Source organism: Rattus rattus, chromosome X (genome assembly GCF_011064425.1).
Source record: "Rattus rattus isolate New Zealand chromosome X, Rrattus_CSIRO_v1, whole genome shotgun sequence".
Classification (NCBI taxonomy): Eukaryota; Metazoa; Chordata; class Mammalia; order Rodentia; family Muridae; genus Rattus; species Rattus rattus.
In genome coordinates this window covers 15071419-15091007 of record NC_046172.1, presented here as the reverse complement: position 1 = coordinate 15091007, position 19589 = coordinate 15071419, and the positions used below count along the sequence as shown (strand labels likewise).

General features: G+C 37.7%; 1 protein-coding gene across 1 annotated transcript in view; it reads right to left on the bottom strand.

The window, feature by feature from the left end:
- Window positions 1-8280, bottom strand: part of Ccnb3 (cyclin B3) — a 50971-nt gene extending 42691 nt beyond the window's left edge. Inside the window, exon 1 of the mRNA XM_032890387.1 lies at window positions 8197-8280. Coding sequence (XP_032746278.1) covers window positions 8197-8280 — 84 coding nt within the window. The remainder of the gene's footprint in view (window positions 1-8196) is intronic.
- Window positions 8281-19589: the final 11309 nt, after the last annotated feature.

Genomic DNA, 19589 nt, shown 5'->3' with positions numbered 1-19589 from the left:
GGCAGAGCCCTTCTAGTTCCCATCCACAGGGGCAGCTGAAAGCCAGTGGACAGGAATGACTACACGCCTGAAAGCAGAACACTCTGTTCCCATAACTGGCTGAAAGAAAACAGGAAAACAGGTCTACAGCACTCCTGACACACAGGCCTATAGGACGGTCGAGCCACTGTGAGAAATAGCAAAAGAAGGTAACACCAGAGATAACCTGATGGTGAGAGGCAAGCACAGGAACCCAAGCAACGGAAACCAAGACTACATGGCATCATCGGAGCCCAATTCTCCCACCAAAGCAAACACTGAATATCCAAACACACCAGAAAACCAAGATCTAGATTTAAAATCACATTTGATCATGATGCTGGAGGACTTCAAGAAAGATATAAAGAACTCCCTTAGAGAAATGCAGGAAAACACAAGTAAACAAGTAGAAGCCCTTAGAGAGGAAACACAAAAATCCCTGAAAGAATTACAGGAAAACACAATCAAACAGGTGAAGGAATTGAAAAATGGAAATGCAAACAATAAAGAAAGCACAAAGGGAGACAACGCTGGATAGAGACAAGGAGCTGTACATACAAGCATCACCAACAGAATACAAGAGATAGAAGATAGCAGAAGATTCCATAGAAATCATCAACACAAGTGTCAAAGATAATGGAAAATGGAAAAAGCTACTGGCCCAAAACATAGAGGAAACCCAGGACACAATGAGAAGATCAAAACTAGGGATAATAGAGATAGAAGAGAGTGAAGACTCCCACCTCAAAGGACCAGTAAATATCTTCAACAAAATCATAGAAGAAAACTTCTCTAACCTAAAGAAAGAGATGCCCATAAACATACAAGAAGTCTACAGAACTCCAAATAGATTGGACCAGAAAAGAAACTCCTCCCATCATATAATAGTCAAAACACCAAATGCACAAAGCAAAGAAAGAATATTAAAAGCAGTAAGGGAAAAGCTCAAGTAACATATAAAGGCAGACCTATCAGAATCACATCAGACTTCTCACCAGAGACTATGAAAGCCAGAAGATCCTGGACAGATGTCATACAGACCCTAAGAGAACACAAATGCCAGCCCAGGATACTATATCCAGCAAAACTCTCAATTAACATAGAGGGAGAAACCAAGATATTCCATGAAAAAACCAAATTTACACAATATCTTTCTATAAATCCAGCACTACAAAGGATAATAAATTGTAAAGCCCAACACGAGGAGACAAGCTACACCCTAGAAAAAGCAATAAACTAATCGTTTTGCAACACAACAAAGAGAAGACAAGCACACAAACATAATCTCACCTCCAAATACGAAGATAATAGGAAGCAACAATCACTATTCCTTAATATCTCTCAACATCAATGGACTCAATTCCCCAATAAAAAGACACAGATTAACAAATTGGATACAAAATGAGGATCCAGCATTTTGCTGCCTACAGGAAACACACCTCAGAGAAAAAGACAGACACTACCTCAGAGTGAAAGGCTGGAAAACAACTTTCCAAGCAAATGGTCTGAAGAAGCAAGATGGAGTAGCAAATCTAATATCAAATAAAAGTGATTTTCAACCAAAAGTCATCAAAAAAGATAAGGAAGGACACTTCATATTCGTCAAAGGAACAATCCACCAAGATGAACTCTCAATCCTAAATATCTATGCTCCAAATACAAGGCCACCAACATACATAAAAAAACCTTACTAAAGCTCAAAGCACACATTGCACCTCATACAATAATAGTAGGAGATTTCAACACCCCACTCTCATCAATGGACAGATCATGGAAACAGAAATTAAACAGAGACGTAGACAGACTAAGAGAAGTCATGAACCAAATGGACTTAACAGATATTTATAGAACATTCTATCCTAAAACAAAAGGATATACCTTCTTCTCACCACCTCATGGTACTTTCTCTAAAATTGACCATATAATCGGGCACAAAACAGGCCTCAACAGATACAGAAAGATAGAAATAATCCCATGTGTCCTATCAGACCACCACGGGCTAAAGCTTATCTTCAATAACAATAAGAAAAGAACGCCCACATATACATGGAAGTTGAACAATGCTCTACTCAATAATAACCCGGTCAAGGAAGAAATAAGAAAGAAATTAAAGACTTCTTAGAATTTAATGAAAATGAAGGTACAACATACCCAAACTTATGAGACACAATGAAAGCTGTGCTAAGAGGAAAACTCAGAGCTCTGAGTGTCTGCAGAAAGAAACAGGAGAGAGCATATGTCAGCAGCTTGACAGCACACCTAAAAGCTCTAGAACAAAAAAGAACCAAATACACCCAGGAGGAGTAGAAGGCAGGAAATAATCAAACTCAGAGCTGAAATCAACCAAGTAGAAACAAAAAGGATCATAGAAAGAATCAACAGAACCAAAAGTTGGTTCTTTGAGAAAATCAACAAGATAGATAAACCCTTAGCCAGACTAACCAGAGGACACAGAGATTGTGTTCAAATTAACAAAATCAGAAATGAAAAGGTAGACATAACAACAGAATCAGAGGAAATTCAAAAACTCATCAGATCCTACTACAAAAGCCTATATTCAACAAAACTTGAAAATCTGGAGGAAATGGACAATTTCCTAGACAGATACTAGGTACCAAAGTTAAATCAGGAACAGATAAACCATTTAAACATCCCCATAACCCCTAAAAAAAATAGAAGCAGTCATTAAAAGTCTCCCAACCAAAAAGAACCCAGGTCCAGACGGGTTTAGTGCAGAATTCTATCAGACCTTCATAGAAGACTTCATACCATTACTAACCAAACTCTTCCACAAAATTGAAACAGATGGATCACTACTGAATGCCTTCTATGAAGCCACAATTACTCTTATACCTAAACCACACAAGGTCACAACAAAGAAAGAGAACTTCAGACTAATTTCCCTTATGAATATTGACGCAAAAATACTCAATAAAATTCTTGCAAACCGAATCCAAGAGCACATCAAAACAATCATCCATCATGATTAAGAAGGCTTCATCCCAGGTGTGCAGGGATGGTTTAATATACAGAAAACCATCAACGTAATCCACTATATAAATGGACTGAAAGATAAAAACCACAAGGTCATTTCATTAGATGCTGAGAAAGCATTTGACAAAATTCAACACCCCTTCATGATAAAAGTCCTGGAAAAACCAGGAATTCAAGGCCCATAGTTAAACATAATAAAAGCCATATACAGCAAACCAGTAGCTAACATTAAACTAAATGGAGAGAAACTTGGAGCAATCCCACTAACATCAGGGACTAGACAAGACTGCCCACTGTCTCCCTACTAATTCAATATAGTTCTCGAAATCCTAACCAGAGCAATCAGACTACAAAAGAAGACCAAAGGGATATAGTTTGGAAAGGAAGAAGTAAAAATATCACTATTTGCAGACGATATGTCGTATATTTAAGTGATCCCAAAAGTTCCACCAGAGAACTACTAAACCTGATAAACACATTCAGCAAAGAGGCTGGGTATAAATTTAACTCAAATAAATCAGTAGCCTTCCTCTACACAAAAGAGAAACAAGCTGAGAAAGAAAGAGAAAGAAACTAGGGAAACGACACCCTTAGTAATAGTCCCAAATAATATAAAATACCTCAGTGTGACTTTAACCAGGAAAGTGAAAAATCTGTATGATAAGAACTTCAAGCCTCTGAAGAAAGAAATTGAAGATCTCAGAAGATGGAAAGATCCTCCATGCTCATGGATTGGTAGGATTAATATAGTAAAAATGGCCATTTTACCAAAAGCAATCTATAGATTCAATGCAATCCCCATCAAAATACCAATCCAATTCTTCAGAGAGTTAGACAGAACAATTTGCAAATTCATCTGGAATAACAAAAAACCCAGGATAGCTAAAACTATCCTCAACAATAAAAGGACTTCTGGGGGAATCACTATCCCTGAACTCAAGCAATATTACAGAGCAGTAGTGATAAAAACTACATGGTATTGGTACAGAGACAGACAGATAGACAAGTGGAATAGAAATGAAGACCCAGAAATGAACCCACACATCTATGGGTTGGTTTTTGACAAAGGAGCCAAAACCATCCAATGGAAAAAAGATAGCCTTTTCAGCAAAGGGTGCTGGTTCAACTGGAGGATGAACCAGCATGTAGAAGGATGCAGATCGATCCATTCTTATCCCCCTGTACAAAGCTTAAATCCAAGTGGATCAGGGACCTCCACATCAAACCAGATACATTCAAACTAATAGAAGAAAAAGTGTGGAAGAATCTCAAACACATGGGTACTGGAGAAAACTTCCTGAAAAAACACCAATGGCTTATGCTCTAAGATCAAGAATCGACAAATGGGATCTCATAAAACTACAAAGCTTCTATAAGGCAAAGGACACTGTGATTAGGAGAAAACGGCAATCAACAGATTGGGAAAAGATCTTTACCAATCCTACAACTGATAGAGAGCTTATATCCAAAATATACAAAGAACTCAAGAAGTTAGCCTGGAAGGAAACAAATAACCCTATTAAAAATGGGGTTCAGAGCTAAAGAAAGAATTCACAGCTGAGGAATGCCGAGTGGCTGAGAAGCACCTAAAGAAATCTTCAACCTCTTTAGTCATAAGGGAAATGCAAATCAAAACAACCCTGAGATTTCATCTCACACCAGTCAAAATGGCTAAGGTCAAAAACTCCAGTGACATCAGATGCTGGCAAGGATGTGGAGAAAGAGGAACACTCCTCCATTGTTGGTGGATTGCAGACTGGTTCAACCATTCTGAAATCAGTCTGGAGGTTCCTCAGATAATTGGACATTGCACTACCTGAGATCAGCTATCCCTCTTGCCATATACCCAAAAGATGCCCCAACATAGAACAAAGACACATGCTCCATTATGTTCACAGCAGCCTTATTTATAATAGACAGAAGTTGGAAAGAACCCAGATGCCCTTCAACAGAGGAATGGATACAGAAAATGTGGTACATCTACACAATGGAGTACTACTCAGCTATCAAAAACAACGACTTTATGAAATTCATTTGCAAATGGATGGAACTGGAAAATATCATCCTGAGTGAGGTAACCCAATCACAGACAAACACACATGGTATGCTCTCATTGATAAGTGAATATTAGCCCAAATGCTCGAACTACCCTAGATGCACAGAACACATGAAACTCAAGAAGGATGACCAAAATGCAAATGCTTCACTCCTTCTTTAAAAGGGGAACAAGAATATCCTTGGCAGGGAATAGGGAGGTAAATTTAGAACAGAGGGTGAAGGAAGAACCCCCATTCAGGGCCTGCCCCACATGTGGCCCATACATATACAGCCACCAAACTAGATAAGATGGATGAAGCAAAGAAGTGCAGGCTGACAGGAACCAGATGTAGATCTCTCCTGAGAGACATAGCCAGAATACAGCAAATACAGATGCGAATGCCAGCAGCAAACCACTGAACTGAGAACGGGACCCCCGTTGAAGGAATCAGAGAAAGGACTGAAAGAGCTTGAAGGGGTTTGAGACCCCATATGAACAACAATGCCAGCCAACCAGAGCTTCCAGGGACTAAGCTACTACCTAAAGTCTATAAATGGACTGACCCTGGGCTCCAACTGCATAGGTACCAATGTTTAGCCTAGTAAGGGCACCGGTGGAAGGGGAAGCCCTTGGTCCTGCCAAGGCTGGACCCCCAGTTAACAGGATTCTTGGGGGGAGGATGGTAATGGGGGGAGGATGGTGAGGGGAACACCCATATAGAAGCGGAGGGGGAGGGGTTAGGGGGAGGTTTACATGGAACCCGGGAAAGGGAATAACATTTGAAATGTAAATAAGAAATACCGAATTTAATAAAGATGAAACAAAAAGCCTAACTTTAGTTTCCTTATTGATTAATAATAAGGACCTTACCAAAAATAACAACAAAATAAATTAAACCAAACAAACAAAGAGAAAACAAAACCCACCATAATGGTTTCTATATGTGTAGTCTGTGAATATTTATTGAAATAATATTTAAACATTATTTGTAAATTCTAGTATTGTATCAATTATAATTTTATTGTGATTATACATACTCTCACATAAAATGATTCCCTTGTGATTAAATCAAATAAATATCATAAACATGGAAAAATAGCAAATAGTTTGTTAATACAGATTATCTCTAACATTATTTGATATGTGAGACTCATAGTGGAGAAGATAAGTGATCAAGGAGAGAAGAAAACCACATCCTGGAAGCAATGAAGATTTTCTTTCTGGGTACTGTAGAAGCCTTAACCTACTCCCAAGTGACTAAGACTATCTCTATGGAGTTAGAAGTTAGGAGAAATTACTATAGTGGCAATTTTTTTACATTTTACCAGTTTCTATTTGGTGAATATCTATTAATTCTCGGATTTCTCTTTTCTAATTCTTAGAAAAAACTCTGCCTTACCTATATAAGAAAGCTCTTAAAATTGTTAAGCAGATCACTAGGATATGACCACTAGTTTTGTGTTAACTACATCACTAACAGTATATGACACAGTTAGTGCTCGAAAACTTGTATTCATGATGCAATACACCATTGAGGCAAAAGACAGTGATTCTAAGTATTATTTCCCAATCTATTTCAGCTTTAACAACCCTATTCATCTTTATCTTATGTGTAATAATCCTAGAGAAATAATTAACATAATAAAACATCACTTTCAAACAAGCTAAAAACAGTTTGTCTTCTAATTCTCACTTGACATTACTGTTAAAAATAATCTCCTCAATAACAAATTAACAGTAGAAACAGAACTCAATAAAACTTATACTTACAAAATGTGTCCAAAGAAAGTTGGGATTGGAAAAACAATAGCCAGGAAAGCAAAATTACAGTCAGAACATTCAAACTACAGTCAGAATATTTGATACAAAGAAAAGCTCAATTAATGTATGAAATCATTCTTGATAAATTCACATGGGAAAATGTCTGATTCTCTCCTTGAAAATCATTTTACTAAGACAAAGTAAAAATTAATAGAAAATTATTATCTGCATATAAAAATGTCTGCAGTGCTAGTGACTGAACACAGGGCCATAGACCTGACAGATAAGCACCTCTGCCACTGAACCATATGACCAACACTATCAAAAAAAATTAGTCTGTACCCAAATCCTGTGGGGGAGAGAGCTGGACTTTCAGAAGTGGGGACAATCCTGAGACCTCAGAGGACACAACTACTTCTGGCCACATTTCTGACCCAAGAGGAACCCGCCTAGTGCCCTTGTGCCCTCTGAGCACAGAAAACTAGGGAAAAGTCAGGGCAGGGACCTTTCCAGTTTCTGCTTGTGCCAGAAACTGGAAGCCAGCCTCCAGGAGCGCCTACACACCTGAGAGCAGAGGTAAGACTAACTCTTCTGCTCCAAGTGACCTGCCTAGAGGCTTCAGGTGACACAAACCAAGGAGCAGTTTGTAGTAGAATTACAGGCAAGCTACCATGTCCACTCAGACTTTTATGCAGATGCAAGGAATTCAAAGTAATCTGCATGTTTACACTGCAGCTGCTTTAACCACTGAGCAACCTCTTTGGCCCTTGTATGCCTGCAGTTTGACTGTAAACTCCATTATTTGAGATTAGGAATGGAATTTTTCACTTGCAGAATCAGGTCAGCACTGGAAGGTTTCAGAATTTGAAAAATGTAAATATTTATTTTTCAAATTAGGGATACTCAATCTGAATATTCAAAAATATAATATTTTCCTGACACAATGTACTACTAAGAATTTACTACAGCTACCTTGTAAGATACTTGGAGCTTCTAAAAGGATATAAAAAATATAAACATGATCATTAATGAGAACTCAACATTGTTTGGCTTTGAAAGATGTGAAAAACGACATTTATTTCATTCATATGTATTTAAATATGAGTAGAATTCATAATTTTTGCTTAATTTACTTTGTGAAGACAAATTGGATAGAACCTAAGGCCTTGCATATGTTAGGTAAGAGCTCATCTCTGAACCAAATCTTCAATTTCTAGGTCCATGTTCCAACCTGCTAGTACTCTTCAACTACAAGAGTTGCTAGAAATTCCCACCTTCTCAGGTTAATACAGACATCATAAAAGATTCAGAGGTACAAATAAGCACTAAACCAATGCATAGAGACTATGTGAGATATTACTGGAAGAGATAATTTGCTTTTTAACCTTTTCAGATTGCTGCTCCTCTCTGGGTGTGATCTTGATCGACTGAGGCTTCTCAGTCTCTAGTTTGGATCTTTTGGGTAGCATCTTTATGCAGATTCAACAGTGCTTCCTCCGTGGCAGAACTGTAATCAGAAAGAAATGCTTTAAAATATCATTCACCAGAAGTATCCCAAATGTTTGTAGACATTCTCAAGAAAACTTAGTCTCTCTATCACATCTCTAGGAAAATGTGTACCTTAAGAATGAGTAGATCTAAACACAGAACTTCATTCCATCATAGTTAACCCTGAGAAAAATGACTTAAATGGCATAGGCTTCAGCTATGTCACCTATAGAGCAGAAGTAAATATACCTGTCTTTATCTAGAGTCTGTTAATTAGCTAAGGCAAGCCACCCTCTATAAGGGCTAAGGCTGTGGTCCTGTACACACAAATTTACATAAGAGTTATGCACTGAAACCATCAAATATATGACAGCTTATATAGACTGGCTGGTGGACTTGATATATTTTGAGTCCTGATCACAAAAATTATGACACTATACAAAAATATAGGATGACTACATGCAGTCATGTATGCATGACAGGCAAGACTGGTACCTAAAGCTGGCATTCAATTAGAAAATATTATACTCTAGATCTATATCTAAGTACCTTATCTAGATACCAAGGTAAGAAAGTCAATAGTAAAGAGTAGAAGGAAATGAATTATTGAAAGTAATTCATGATAAAAATTTAATAGTGAACACATCTCTTAGAAGAGTTCTAGCTTTGCCAATCACAGTATAGGTTTAGTTTACATTCTAGAAGGTTCTTTCAGTTTTTGAATCCTCAATAGTTATGATATATACATATATACCTTACAAGCAGCTACATTACATTAAATGTAATCATTAATTTGCTATATAAGAGATCCTTTCAACTCTGATGGAGCTGCCCTCCCAAACCCACTCACATCCAATTTCCATTTTATAGCGCCAAATAAATTCAGTGAATGACTATCCCAAATAAAATATTAAGCAACACAGATTACCAAGTGTTTTCTAAAGTACTATAAAGCCTTTCTCAAGAACATTTCAAAGAATTGAAAGGGTGCAGTGGGAAGAGGTAGAACAAGCACAGGTTTTAGAGTTTGAACTATCAGGCTTCTAAGTCAGCTAACTTTACCATCTCTGAGTCTCAAGGAACCTCATTTGCAAAACCACTATAATGCCACTAACATAAATAAGAGTCATGCAGCGCAAATATAAATCCGTATATACAAGGTATACACGGTAGGTGCTCAATATGTGTTAAATCCTACTCTCCTCCCAAATCTAAAGCAATTTTTAAAAATTTCATTGTCCCAAAACTTGGCCAAGCAGCAATGAAGTTAGATTGGACGCACCTATCTTTTAGCATGTTATATGAAATAATTTATACCACTATCGTTATTCTTATTTCAAATCCATTTCTATGGCTTACCAGATGTTAGGAAACATTTACCTTTACCCTTTAAAGTGAAAGATGAAATGTGGGGTCAGGGGACTAAAACAGTCTCCGTTGATGACTGAAGATTAAACCCCCAGAGAAAATAAAACTCTGCAGCTGACGGCTACGGTCATTATCCAGAAGGCAAAGCATCCCCTTTGCAGGATACATGCACCAACTTAGGCAGACTACTATCCTAGCCACCAGGGACAGACGGAGGAGAAAGGGGGCTGCAGCTCCCTAAAACACTCTTTATAAATGGATGCTTTGGGGGCTAGGGAGATGGTTCCGTGGGTAAAGGCCTTGCTCTGCAAGCATGAGGACCTGAGTTTGGATCCACATCATTCATATAAAAGACTTTCATAACGGTACATGCCTATAACCCCAGAACTAGAAGAGGAAAGTGCAGACAGATGGATCCCTCACACTCCTTGGCCATCCAGTCTAAACAGTCTGTGAGTCCCAAGTTCAGTGAGATACCTTGTTTCAAAAAAGAAAGTGGAGATCAATTAAGGAAGGCACTTGGATCTCTCTCCCTCCCTCCCTCCCCCCTCTCTATATATATCCATTTCTCCCTCCCCACCCTCTGTGTGTATGCGTATGTGTGTAAAGAAAGAAAATAAAAACCATGAAAGGATACTCTTGATTTCTACCACCTGCAAACCCTCCAACTTTCCTTACAGAAAAGGATACTTTCTTCTTTCCTGATTTCCCATCTCCCTAATTTTATGCTGATAATTGTGGGATTCTCTCTACTGTGCCTTCTAACCCACACCAGGGTAGCAGAGTGAAAATCTGATCGAAACAGACAAGAAGGATGAGTAACAACATCATTTTATATCAAAGATAGTTGCACGCAGCAGAACCCTGGAAAGAAAGCTCAGCCCAGTGTCAGTGAAAAACTGCACTGGGGTAAATAAATGCTTAGTGTTTAACTCCATCCTGTCAGAAGTTGTTTTGATGACACTGGGCTATCTAAACCTTAATTTTCTGACTAATAAAACAAGGCGACAGGACCACAGCTGCCTCCATATTATACGATTGAATAATAACATGCAGCATTACTAACACCTGAGAGTTTTAGAAAAACCCCAGCATGCAAACAAACATCTCCAAGTAGTGTGTATGCATTTTAAAGTTTTTAAAGAGGCTCTGTTCTGCCTTCCCCTGGACTGTTTAGCTTCAAAGACTCTAAGTCAACCTTAGCAGAAGCTATCCCTAGGAAAACCAGAGTTGAAGAAGGCTGAAGATGAGTCAGTGGAAATAAAAGGGATAACAAGAGAGAAGATAAGTTTCTACACTTGAATCTGTAGTTCAAAAAACATTTTCAAGTAGCACTCTCTGTCTTAGAAATACAGCAGACCTCACAGCACGTTTACAAGAAACCAATTGTGCATAGTTTCACTGTGAAAGTACTCTGCTGTGGCCATGTATACCGGATTATCCATTTGAAAGCAGGAACCCACTCTCATTAGCTTTTCTATCTCATCTCCCAGGAAACACTCTCTACCCACCTTTGTGAAGGCTTCACTCCAAGGTGGTTTAGCTGACAAAAGAAAACCAATGTCTCCTTACAGAAACACTGTGCCTCCCAGCAAGGGAAGACAGAGCGGGACAAGGAGAAGTGACCACCAAGGACCAACTAACAGGTGACAGTGCCAGACACTTGAGCTAACATTACAAACCAAAGGTAATCACACTGAGATTAAGGATAGAGCAATAAAGTCCCAGAAAAAGAATAAAGATAGGTGTCCTTACCAACCCAGTCTGTCTCAACCAATTCTGGGCACTTTCTAACAGGGCCCACTAGAGTTTGCTCCAGTAGAAAACACAGCGCTGATTGGTAGCAGGATGTCAATCAGCATACCCAGCTACTATGATCCCCTGAAAACAAAAGGGAATGGGTATTTTTAAACTGGACTCCTGAGCTAGTGGACCTATCATTGAGTTTTGGTTTTGAGTTGGACTAGGCTTGGGGAGTAATGTGTCTCTATAAAGACACATGTTAATCCTCCTGGAGGATGTGGGGGAGAGAACTACTGAATAATGTCCTGCCATGCCAATCAAAACAATTAGCAACCCTTATAGAGTCCATGATTGAGTCCTTAAAGCATTACAAATGGCCACAGGACATAAAGATTGGCCCCTAGTTTATGAATGAGCCCTTGAAGTGCAGAAAGCTGATAGAAATTAAGATGATTTCAACTCCAGCTCTATGCTATTATGAAATTTTTGTTGCTCTAAATATTCGCCAAAAACATAGGGGCTTTTATTAATCCCATTTTAAAGATGATAAACCACAGCCCACTAACTACTCAATATCACAAAGCTACAATGAGGCGCAGCGATTCTATACTACATTCTCCTTCATTTCATGTATTTACTAATTCAGTTGTTCAGCAAATTACAGAGCACAGGCTTTGTTCCTAAAAACTAGAAAAATATAGAAGGAACTAACAAAAAAGTTTACAAAATGTATAATCTGCCTAACCCTCTGAGGAGGCAAAGAGAAAACATGAGATGCCAGGGATAAATCTAGGACTTTTCCTATGTACAGGAAGTACCACAGAACCACACCCCATGTATCTTCATAATCTCCCATCCATATGACTTCCTGCAAGCAGCTTCATTGTGGATAACTATGTCCCACAAGGATTAAAACTGAATGCTTTAGTCAAAAGAAGAAAGGGCTCACCAATCTAAAGCAACATACAAATCACAAAAGGAGTAACTTAGGTATACCTGTTTCTTTCTAGTTCATCATTAAAAAAAACAATACTTTTTAAAATCATTTGGATTTTGACATATATAGCCTGAAATGGCTTCAAATTCAGGATCGGAATACCTCATTTTCCAAGTGCTGGGAGTATGGGCATGTATCACCATGATTGGCTGTTTGTAAAATTTAAAAGTTTATTTCCCCTTCATGCCTCAAGTTTATTTAACATTCTCTCAGGGTAGAAACCATTTTTGGTTTTGAACACAGAGGAAAGAGGCGCTAGCCCTTAACTCCATCATTTGCCAGTATACCACCCCAAGGCACGCAGTGTGAGCTGTCCTTTCTTTTCCTCCCTGTACCCAACATTAAAGAAAGTCCAGTAGAAAAAGTTATCTATCTCACATGAAATTATATTCCAGAGGGGTCCATAATTTAAATGTGAAAATGAACTATAGATTAATATGAGCCATAGTAAACTGTATTAAAATGAAACTATAGATTAAAATGAAAGAATATTTTTATAGCTTTAGAGAAAAATCTTAAACAACAAAGAATCCTCTTGATAGCTGCAAAGGAGAAATACCACCTTCCAAATGGGGGTCAAAATTTGTAAATGACAGTGGATTGCTCATCAGGAACCATTATACCAGAAGGAATAACACAATGCTTTCCAAGAACTAACTGTAGACATCTGCCAATTCAGAAATATATGTGCAGTGACAATACACTTTAGGGATGAAAGGGGAAAAATCAAGTGTTTCTCAGATTATGGGAAATCAAGAGAATCTTGTTACCAAGAATCTACAAACAGAATGTTCACAAAATAGCAAAAAAAATAAACAAACAAATAAACATTTTTTAAAAATCCAATATAGAAAAGTACTGGAATCGGTGAGAAGAAAAACAATGGAAAGAGTAAAAAAGAGAAGCTAAAGAGATAGCTTGGTGTTAAGAATGCTTATTACTTTTGCAGAGGACCTGGCTTCAATTCCTAGTGTACACTCACATGACAACTCACAGCTGCCTGTAACTCAAATTCCAAGGCATCTGACAATGAAAAAGAGGGAAATAATAGTCAAACTATAAAAAAAAAAAAGCTGGTACTTTTCAGAGATGAAACACTTGACAAGCTCTAGCAAGACAGACAAGGAAAAGAGAGAACTTAACAATATAAAAAAGACACAGAGAGAGGCTAAAAAGGTACATATTGCATACTTGAAACACATACATATACCATACACACTTAAAACAAATCTTAATAGATGGGAATAATATTCCACACAATAGTGACCAGAATCCAAACTTAAGAAAGTAGATCTTAGTGGCCCAGGGTGTGATAGCATATGCCTATAATCTCAGTCTTCATGCAGGCAGTTGAAACAAGGTAGTTCAAAGCCAGCCTGAGCTACAAATGTAAACTGTGTCTCAAACCATAAAGGGGCGAGGGAGAGAAACAGAGGAGACAAAGGGAGAAAAAAATACCAGAAATAAAAGAACTACTTCAATTGTAGTGATGTTATTTTAGACATTCACATTGGATTAAATATAGAGAGAGTAATATAGACATTTGCAAATCTTATATTTCAATTATATTTCAATAAAACTGTTTAAAATGAGAAATCAAACACAGCACATCACTAAAGATCCTACTGACACTAAAAGTAATCAGTAAATATTAATATCCAAAAAAGCTTGTCAACTTTAATAAAAGAGCAATTCCTCAGGAATTGTAAATATCCAGAGCATACCCTATATGAAACAATTTGCGTGAACAGTTGCTAAAATATTTTTATTTTTAAAAGATTCAATGCATTTCTGCAGTGCTTACTATATCTACCCATATCTACCTCCATATCTGCCCGTATTTACCTCCATCCAATTCTCCCTAGAACCCCTCTACCCCATATCTCTCTCAGTTCCACATTCTGCTCTTAATTTTTTATTATTAATAACTCGAGTCCAATTACTACTGTCCATGTGTTAATATTAGTTCTATGTTTATCAAAACAAACAAGAACAACAACAAAAACCTCACGAACTAAATGATACCAAAACCATCCAAACACAGCACACACAGAGAAAATTGCAAGCCAACGTCACTCATTGAAGTAAAATACTTAACAGGTGCACATGGCTATAAATGCATAGTTTAAAAAATTAAAAATTTTAACTTGTAAGTCCTCTAAAACTTAAATCTCAAAGCCCAGGTACTTTACCTGGAGAAATAAACCAAGCATTTCAACAGTATTTAACATCAGTTCTACACCTATCTCAAAACAACAACACAAAAAATTCAGGTGGCTACAATCAACTCACTGATACAGAAACCAACAAAAGACAGCATAAAAAAATTACCGGCCAATGTCACTCATAATGTAGAAGCAAAATATTTAATATGCACACGTGGATATAAGCCAACAATTAAAAAATTAAAATTTTAATTTATAATTCTTCCAAAAATTATTCTCCAGGTCCAGATATTTTACATGGAAAAATAAACTAGGCATTTAAAGAATATTTAACATTAGTTCTATTTCTTTCTCAAAACAAAACAAAACAAAACAAAAAACCTCAAGATACTAAAATCATCCAAAGACAGCCCACGAAAAGGAAATTAAAGGCCAATTCACTCATAATATACCAGCAGCATCCTTAAGAAGTTACTAACACAATTATTTTAGCAATATATAAAATATAGCACGAAAAATGAGTTTATCATAGGATATAAGACCTATTCCAAAAACTAAATATACACAAACCAACACATATGTAGATAGGCTTTACAAAAACTACAGAAAAACAAATTATTAGAGCTAACAAGTTCAAGATTTTAGGATGTAAGCTCAATAGACAAATCAATTGGACTTCTTTCTATATCTTTACAAGGAATAATCTGAAAATGAAATTAAGAAAAATATTCTATTTACAATGTCATCATTAGGAATGAACTTAGCAAAAGAAGTCCATTCCAAGATCACCACAAATAATTACTAACAGTGTGCTAAATCCCATTACAAGGCTAAATAATCTGTGCCCTCACTGAGTCCATCTTTTAAAAAAAGAGAAAACTTATCAAATGCAATGTATATAGGTTTCAGAATAGGAAATGCTAACAGAAGGGAATTACCAAATTGCCTTTTGAGGAACAACTTTTCAAATGTATGTGTTTTTTTTGTTTTTGGTTTTGTTTTTTGTTTGTTTGTTTGTTTTGGTTTTTTGGTTGGTTGGTTTTTGTTTTTTTGTTGTTGTTTTGGAGTTTTTTGTTTTGTTTCGTTTTGTTTTCAGAAAGCATTTTTCTAGGTTTTTCTTTTTTTTTTTTCCCCCGGGGCTGGGGACCGAACCCAGGACCTTGCGCTTCCTAGGCAAGCGCTCTACCACTGAGCCAAATCCCCAACCCCGAAAGCATTTTTTTCTAAAAGCTGCTATCCCAAGTAACCACATAAACCCATGGCCTCTGTTTGATTTGTGGACAATCTAGGGCTAACAGCTAACCTTCCAGTTGGACTCAAGCAAAGCCTGAGACCAAGCTGAGGGACATCCTCAGGTTCCCATGTTGTGGGGAGCCTGCACCAAAGTACTAAGGGAGCCTGAACAGCCTTCCCCTTAAAGGTTTCCTTTATAGCTAACAAAGGCACTATCTAGACTGAAAATAATAAAGCATTTAACATGAAATACTATTGCATATAAGGATTTTTTAAATGTTATTTTTCCCCTGTAGGATGTTCAAATGTGTTGGTTTAACAGAAAACTGTCCAGATTAAGTAGCTAATTCTGTCAACCAAATTTCCTCTGGCATCTTGACCCGTTACCAAATATAAATGTGTGAGGCAAAAACATTTTAACAGACAGGAAAACAAGTATTTTTACCAAGCTAAAGATCTATAGAAGATTAGAACAAAAGCTAGAACACTGGAAACGTTCCAATCTATGAAGAAAAAAAAAAAAAAAAAAACGACCCTCCCCTCAAAGAAAACCCCAAAACCGCTTCCAAACGACAACAACTGACATTAAATAAAAAACAGGGTGGGGGCTACTGAGAAAAGGAGTTCTAACCAACTTTTAACCGCCTCAGTGACAGCATAACGGCCTCACAGCATAACGGCCTCACAGCATAACCGCCTCAGCGTGTGACCTTCTGGTAACTGCCGCCTGCCGGAAAAGGCGCGAAGAAAACTGCCGCGGACCCTACCATTTCCACCGGCAGGGGGAGATACAGAATCAGTGCTTCCCTCAGTTGGACGTTAAACCAAGTGATTGAGTAAAAAAAACAATCACAGTAGGAGTATTTTGTCAAATTATTTCTTGTCTAGATCTCCAGAGTCTAAAAAATAAAAGACTTACAAATCTCTGCGCCCACCAGCACACCCCTCCCAAACTCAACACAATGGAAGTGGCCAGCAACAGACACGCCCCCTCACCTGTTCATTCCCGCCAATGGTGCGCGCCAACTGCCTAGCGCGCCAACTGCCTAGCGCGCCAACAGCCTAGCGCGCCAACTGCCTAGCGCGCCAGCCCTCAGTTTATAAAATGGAGGTTGGGCCTCTGGTGACGTAATTCCGGTAGCGAAGTGGATTCAAATATCAAAACTACCACAACATGGACATTTTGGAATAAAATAATAGTTATTTTAACTAAAAATTACAAAGAACAAATTGTAGTATTATCTTGAACAATAAATAGACGAGAAGGTTTGCTGGTGTGAAAGGGTGACTAGCTGAGAGGGCTTGACAAGCCACGTTAATGGCGCAGGGGTTGTTTTGAAAACAAGGTGGGGTTTTTTTCTGTTTTTAAGGCAAGGTCTCCCTAAATTTCTCAGGCTGGTCTGTAACTAGCCCATAACCTTAGCCTAAGCTGAAAGACTTCTCTTTCTAATTTCTAACAGGAGTTTATTACTTTATTGATGGTCCAACTCAATTTATTTGAGATTATAATACAATTATAACATCTTTCCCTTTTCTCTCCCCCTTCAAACCTTTATATATACTCCTCCAAATTCTACTGCCAAACCAAACCTACCTTTGAAAAGCAGTTGTCATTTTCTACCTGTCTAATTAAGCTTCTGGCTGCAGAGGAATTTACATTTGCCTTAAAAACTCCCCTATTAATTAAAAAAGAGAAATTGTTTAGAGATATTGAAATGACCAATGCTAGTCACTGACAATCACACTCACTGAGGCAATTAAGAGTATAAGAATCTTTCCCTTAATAATGGCCAGATCAAGAGCATTTAAAAACATAACTAAATAAATGAGCATTTACTAAGATAACTAAATAAATAAGCACGACCACATCAGTATTCAAGGAGGCTAAAGTAGCTTTGCAACATCTGTCTTTTTGCAGAGATTAGCAGTGTTTTCCAGACAAAATGCAATCGTTATTTTTGATCTACACTTTCTCTAATCATTTTATGTTCTGCTTTAGCTTACGCAAACATTAATTATTGTAGTTAATACAGATAAACTGTGGCCAGGATTCCAGACAGCCTCAATAACATTGCCAAGGCAGATGTGGCTACTGGGGGAAGGAAGGCTGAGAAGTGTCTAGGGAGACACAAAATAAAGTCAGAACAGGATGGCATCACCTCAGTCAGTTCAATATTTAAGTCCTCTATCTTTTTCCCTCTATTCTTCTCATCCATAGGCAAAGACAGCTGTATATGATACATAGCATAATAACATCCCTTCTTTTTCACTGTTTTGTATGCATATATGTATTTGTATATACATACATATTCCTAAACATAACCTATTCGATCTATTGAATGCTCTCTGTATGCATATTTTCAGCGCTGTTTGGCACTGGGCAATAAATGGGTGTGCTCTTCCCTAGGGAACTCTATGTCTCTCACCCCTAACTTCCCTCAGTTACCTATTGTTCCTTGTGGACTTTGTCCCATCCAGACCTTCTTCCATGATGTTCCTTGAACCTTAAGTGCAGGGGAGCTTTGTAGATGTGAAAAGATTGTGCTTTTTGAAACCACAAAAATAAAAATGTTTGAGAAAATGGATGCTCCCTTCACCTTGGCTTAATCACTATAGAATGCATGGGTGTGACACAATATCACTTTGTAACCCATGAAGATGTAGGATTATGTGTCAAATATAATATTAGTACCCAGCATGCTAACTCTCCTCAATACATAATTCCAGTACAGGAAGTATAGAAAACTGCAGACAATTGGACAACAACTTTGTAAACTATAAACTAACCTCAAAAACATAATGAGACCATGCCTCAAAAAGGTAAAATAAATAAATATGAAGTAAATAAGGCTGGCATGCTAGAATGCACCTTTAATCCCAATACTCAGGGAGGCAGATGCAGGCAGATCTCTAGGAATTCAAGGCCTGTCTGACCTACTTAGCGTGTTACAGGTCAGGAATGGCCACACAATGAAACCCTGTCTTAGCAGGACAAATAGGCAGACTATGATTTTATGAATCATATGTTTGAATCAGTAGTTTCTTTTTTTATGATTCAGAACCTTTCCCTTAGAAATATAGGTCTGTGGACCAACAGCCAGGGAGCCTGCATGGGTCTGACCTCCACCCTCTGCATATACGCTATGGTTGTGCAGCTTGGTGCTTTTCGGGACTCCTAACAGTAGAGCAGTGCCTATCTCTGAAATTTTTGCTTGCTTTGGGAACCCTTTTGGTCCTACTGAGTTGCCTTGTCCACCCTTGATATGAAGGTCTCTGCCATTTTAATATAACTTGTTATGCCATGTTCAGTTGATATCCTCAGGAAGCCTACACTTTTCTGAAGGGAAACAGTAGGAGGAGTGGATTTGGGTGAAGTGGGCAGAAGGTGGTAGGGAGACTTGGAGGAGAGGGAAGGGGAAATGTGATTGGGATATAATATGTAAACAAAGAATAAACTTTAAAAAGAAGAAAAAAGAAGTGTATCTCACTTGTATTATCTTAAGAGTTTTTACAAATCAAATGTAAAGTGAAAAGTATTTATACTCTTACTTAGAAGTCTGTGTGGAAGAGAAACTGCTGTGGTAGGAAAAAACACGATGGTTGTGGTGACACACACCTGTAATCCAAATAATATAGGTAGCAAAGAGATCATAGTATTTATAGGTATAACGCTACCTTACACAACATAATGAGTGCTAGAACAGTTTGAACTCCATAAGATGCTGTCTTTCATAAAATCAGAGTGTAGCGGGGGAAATATAGATAGGTAATACTAGGGAAATAA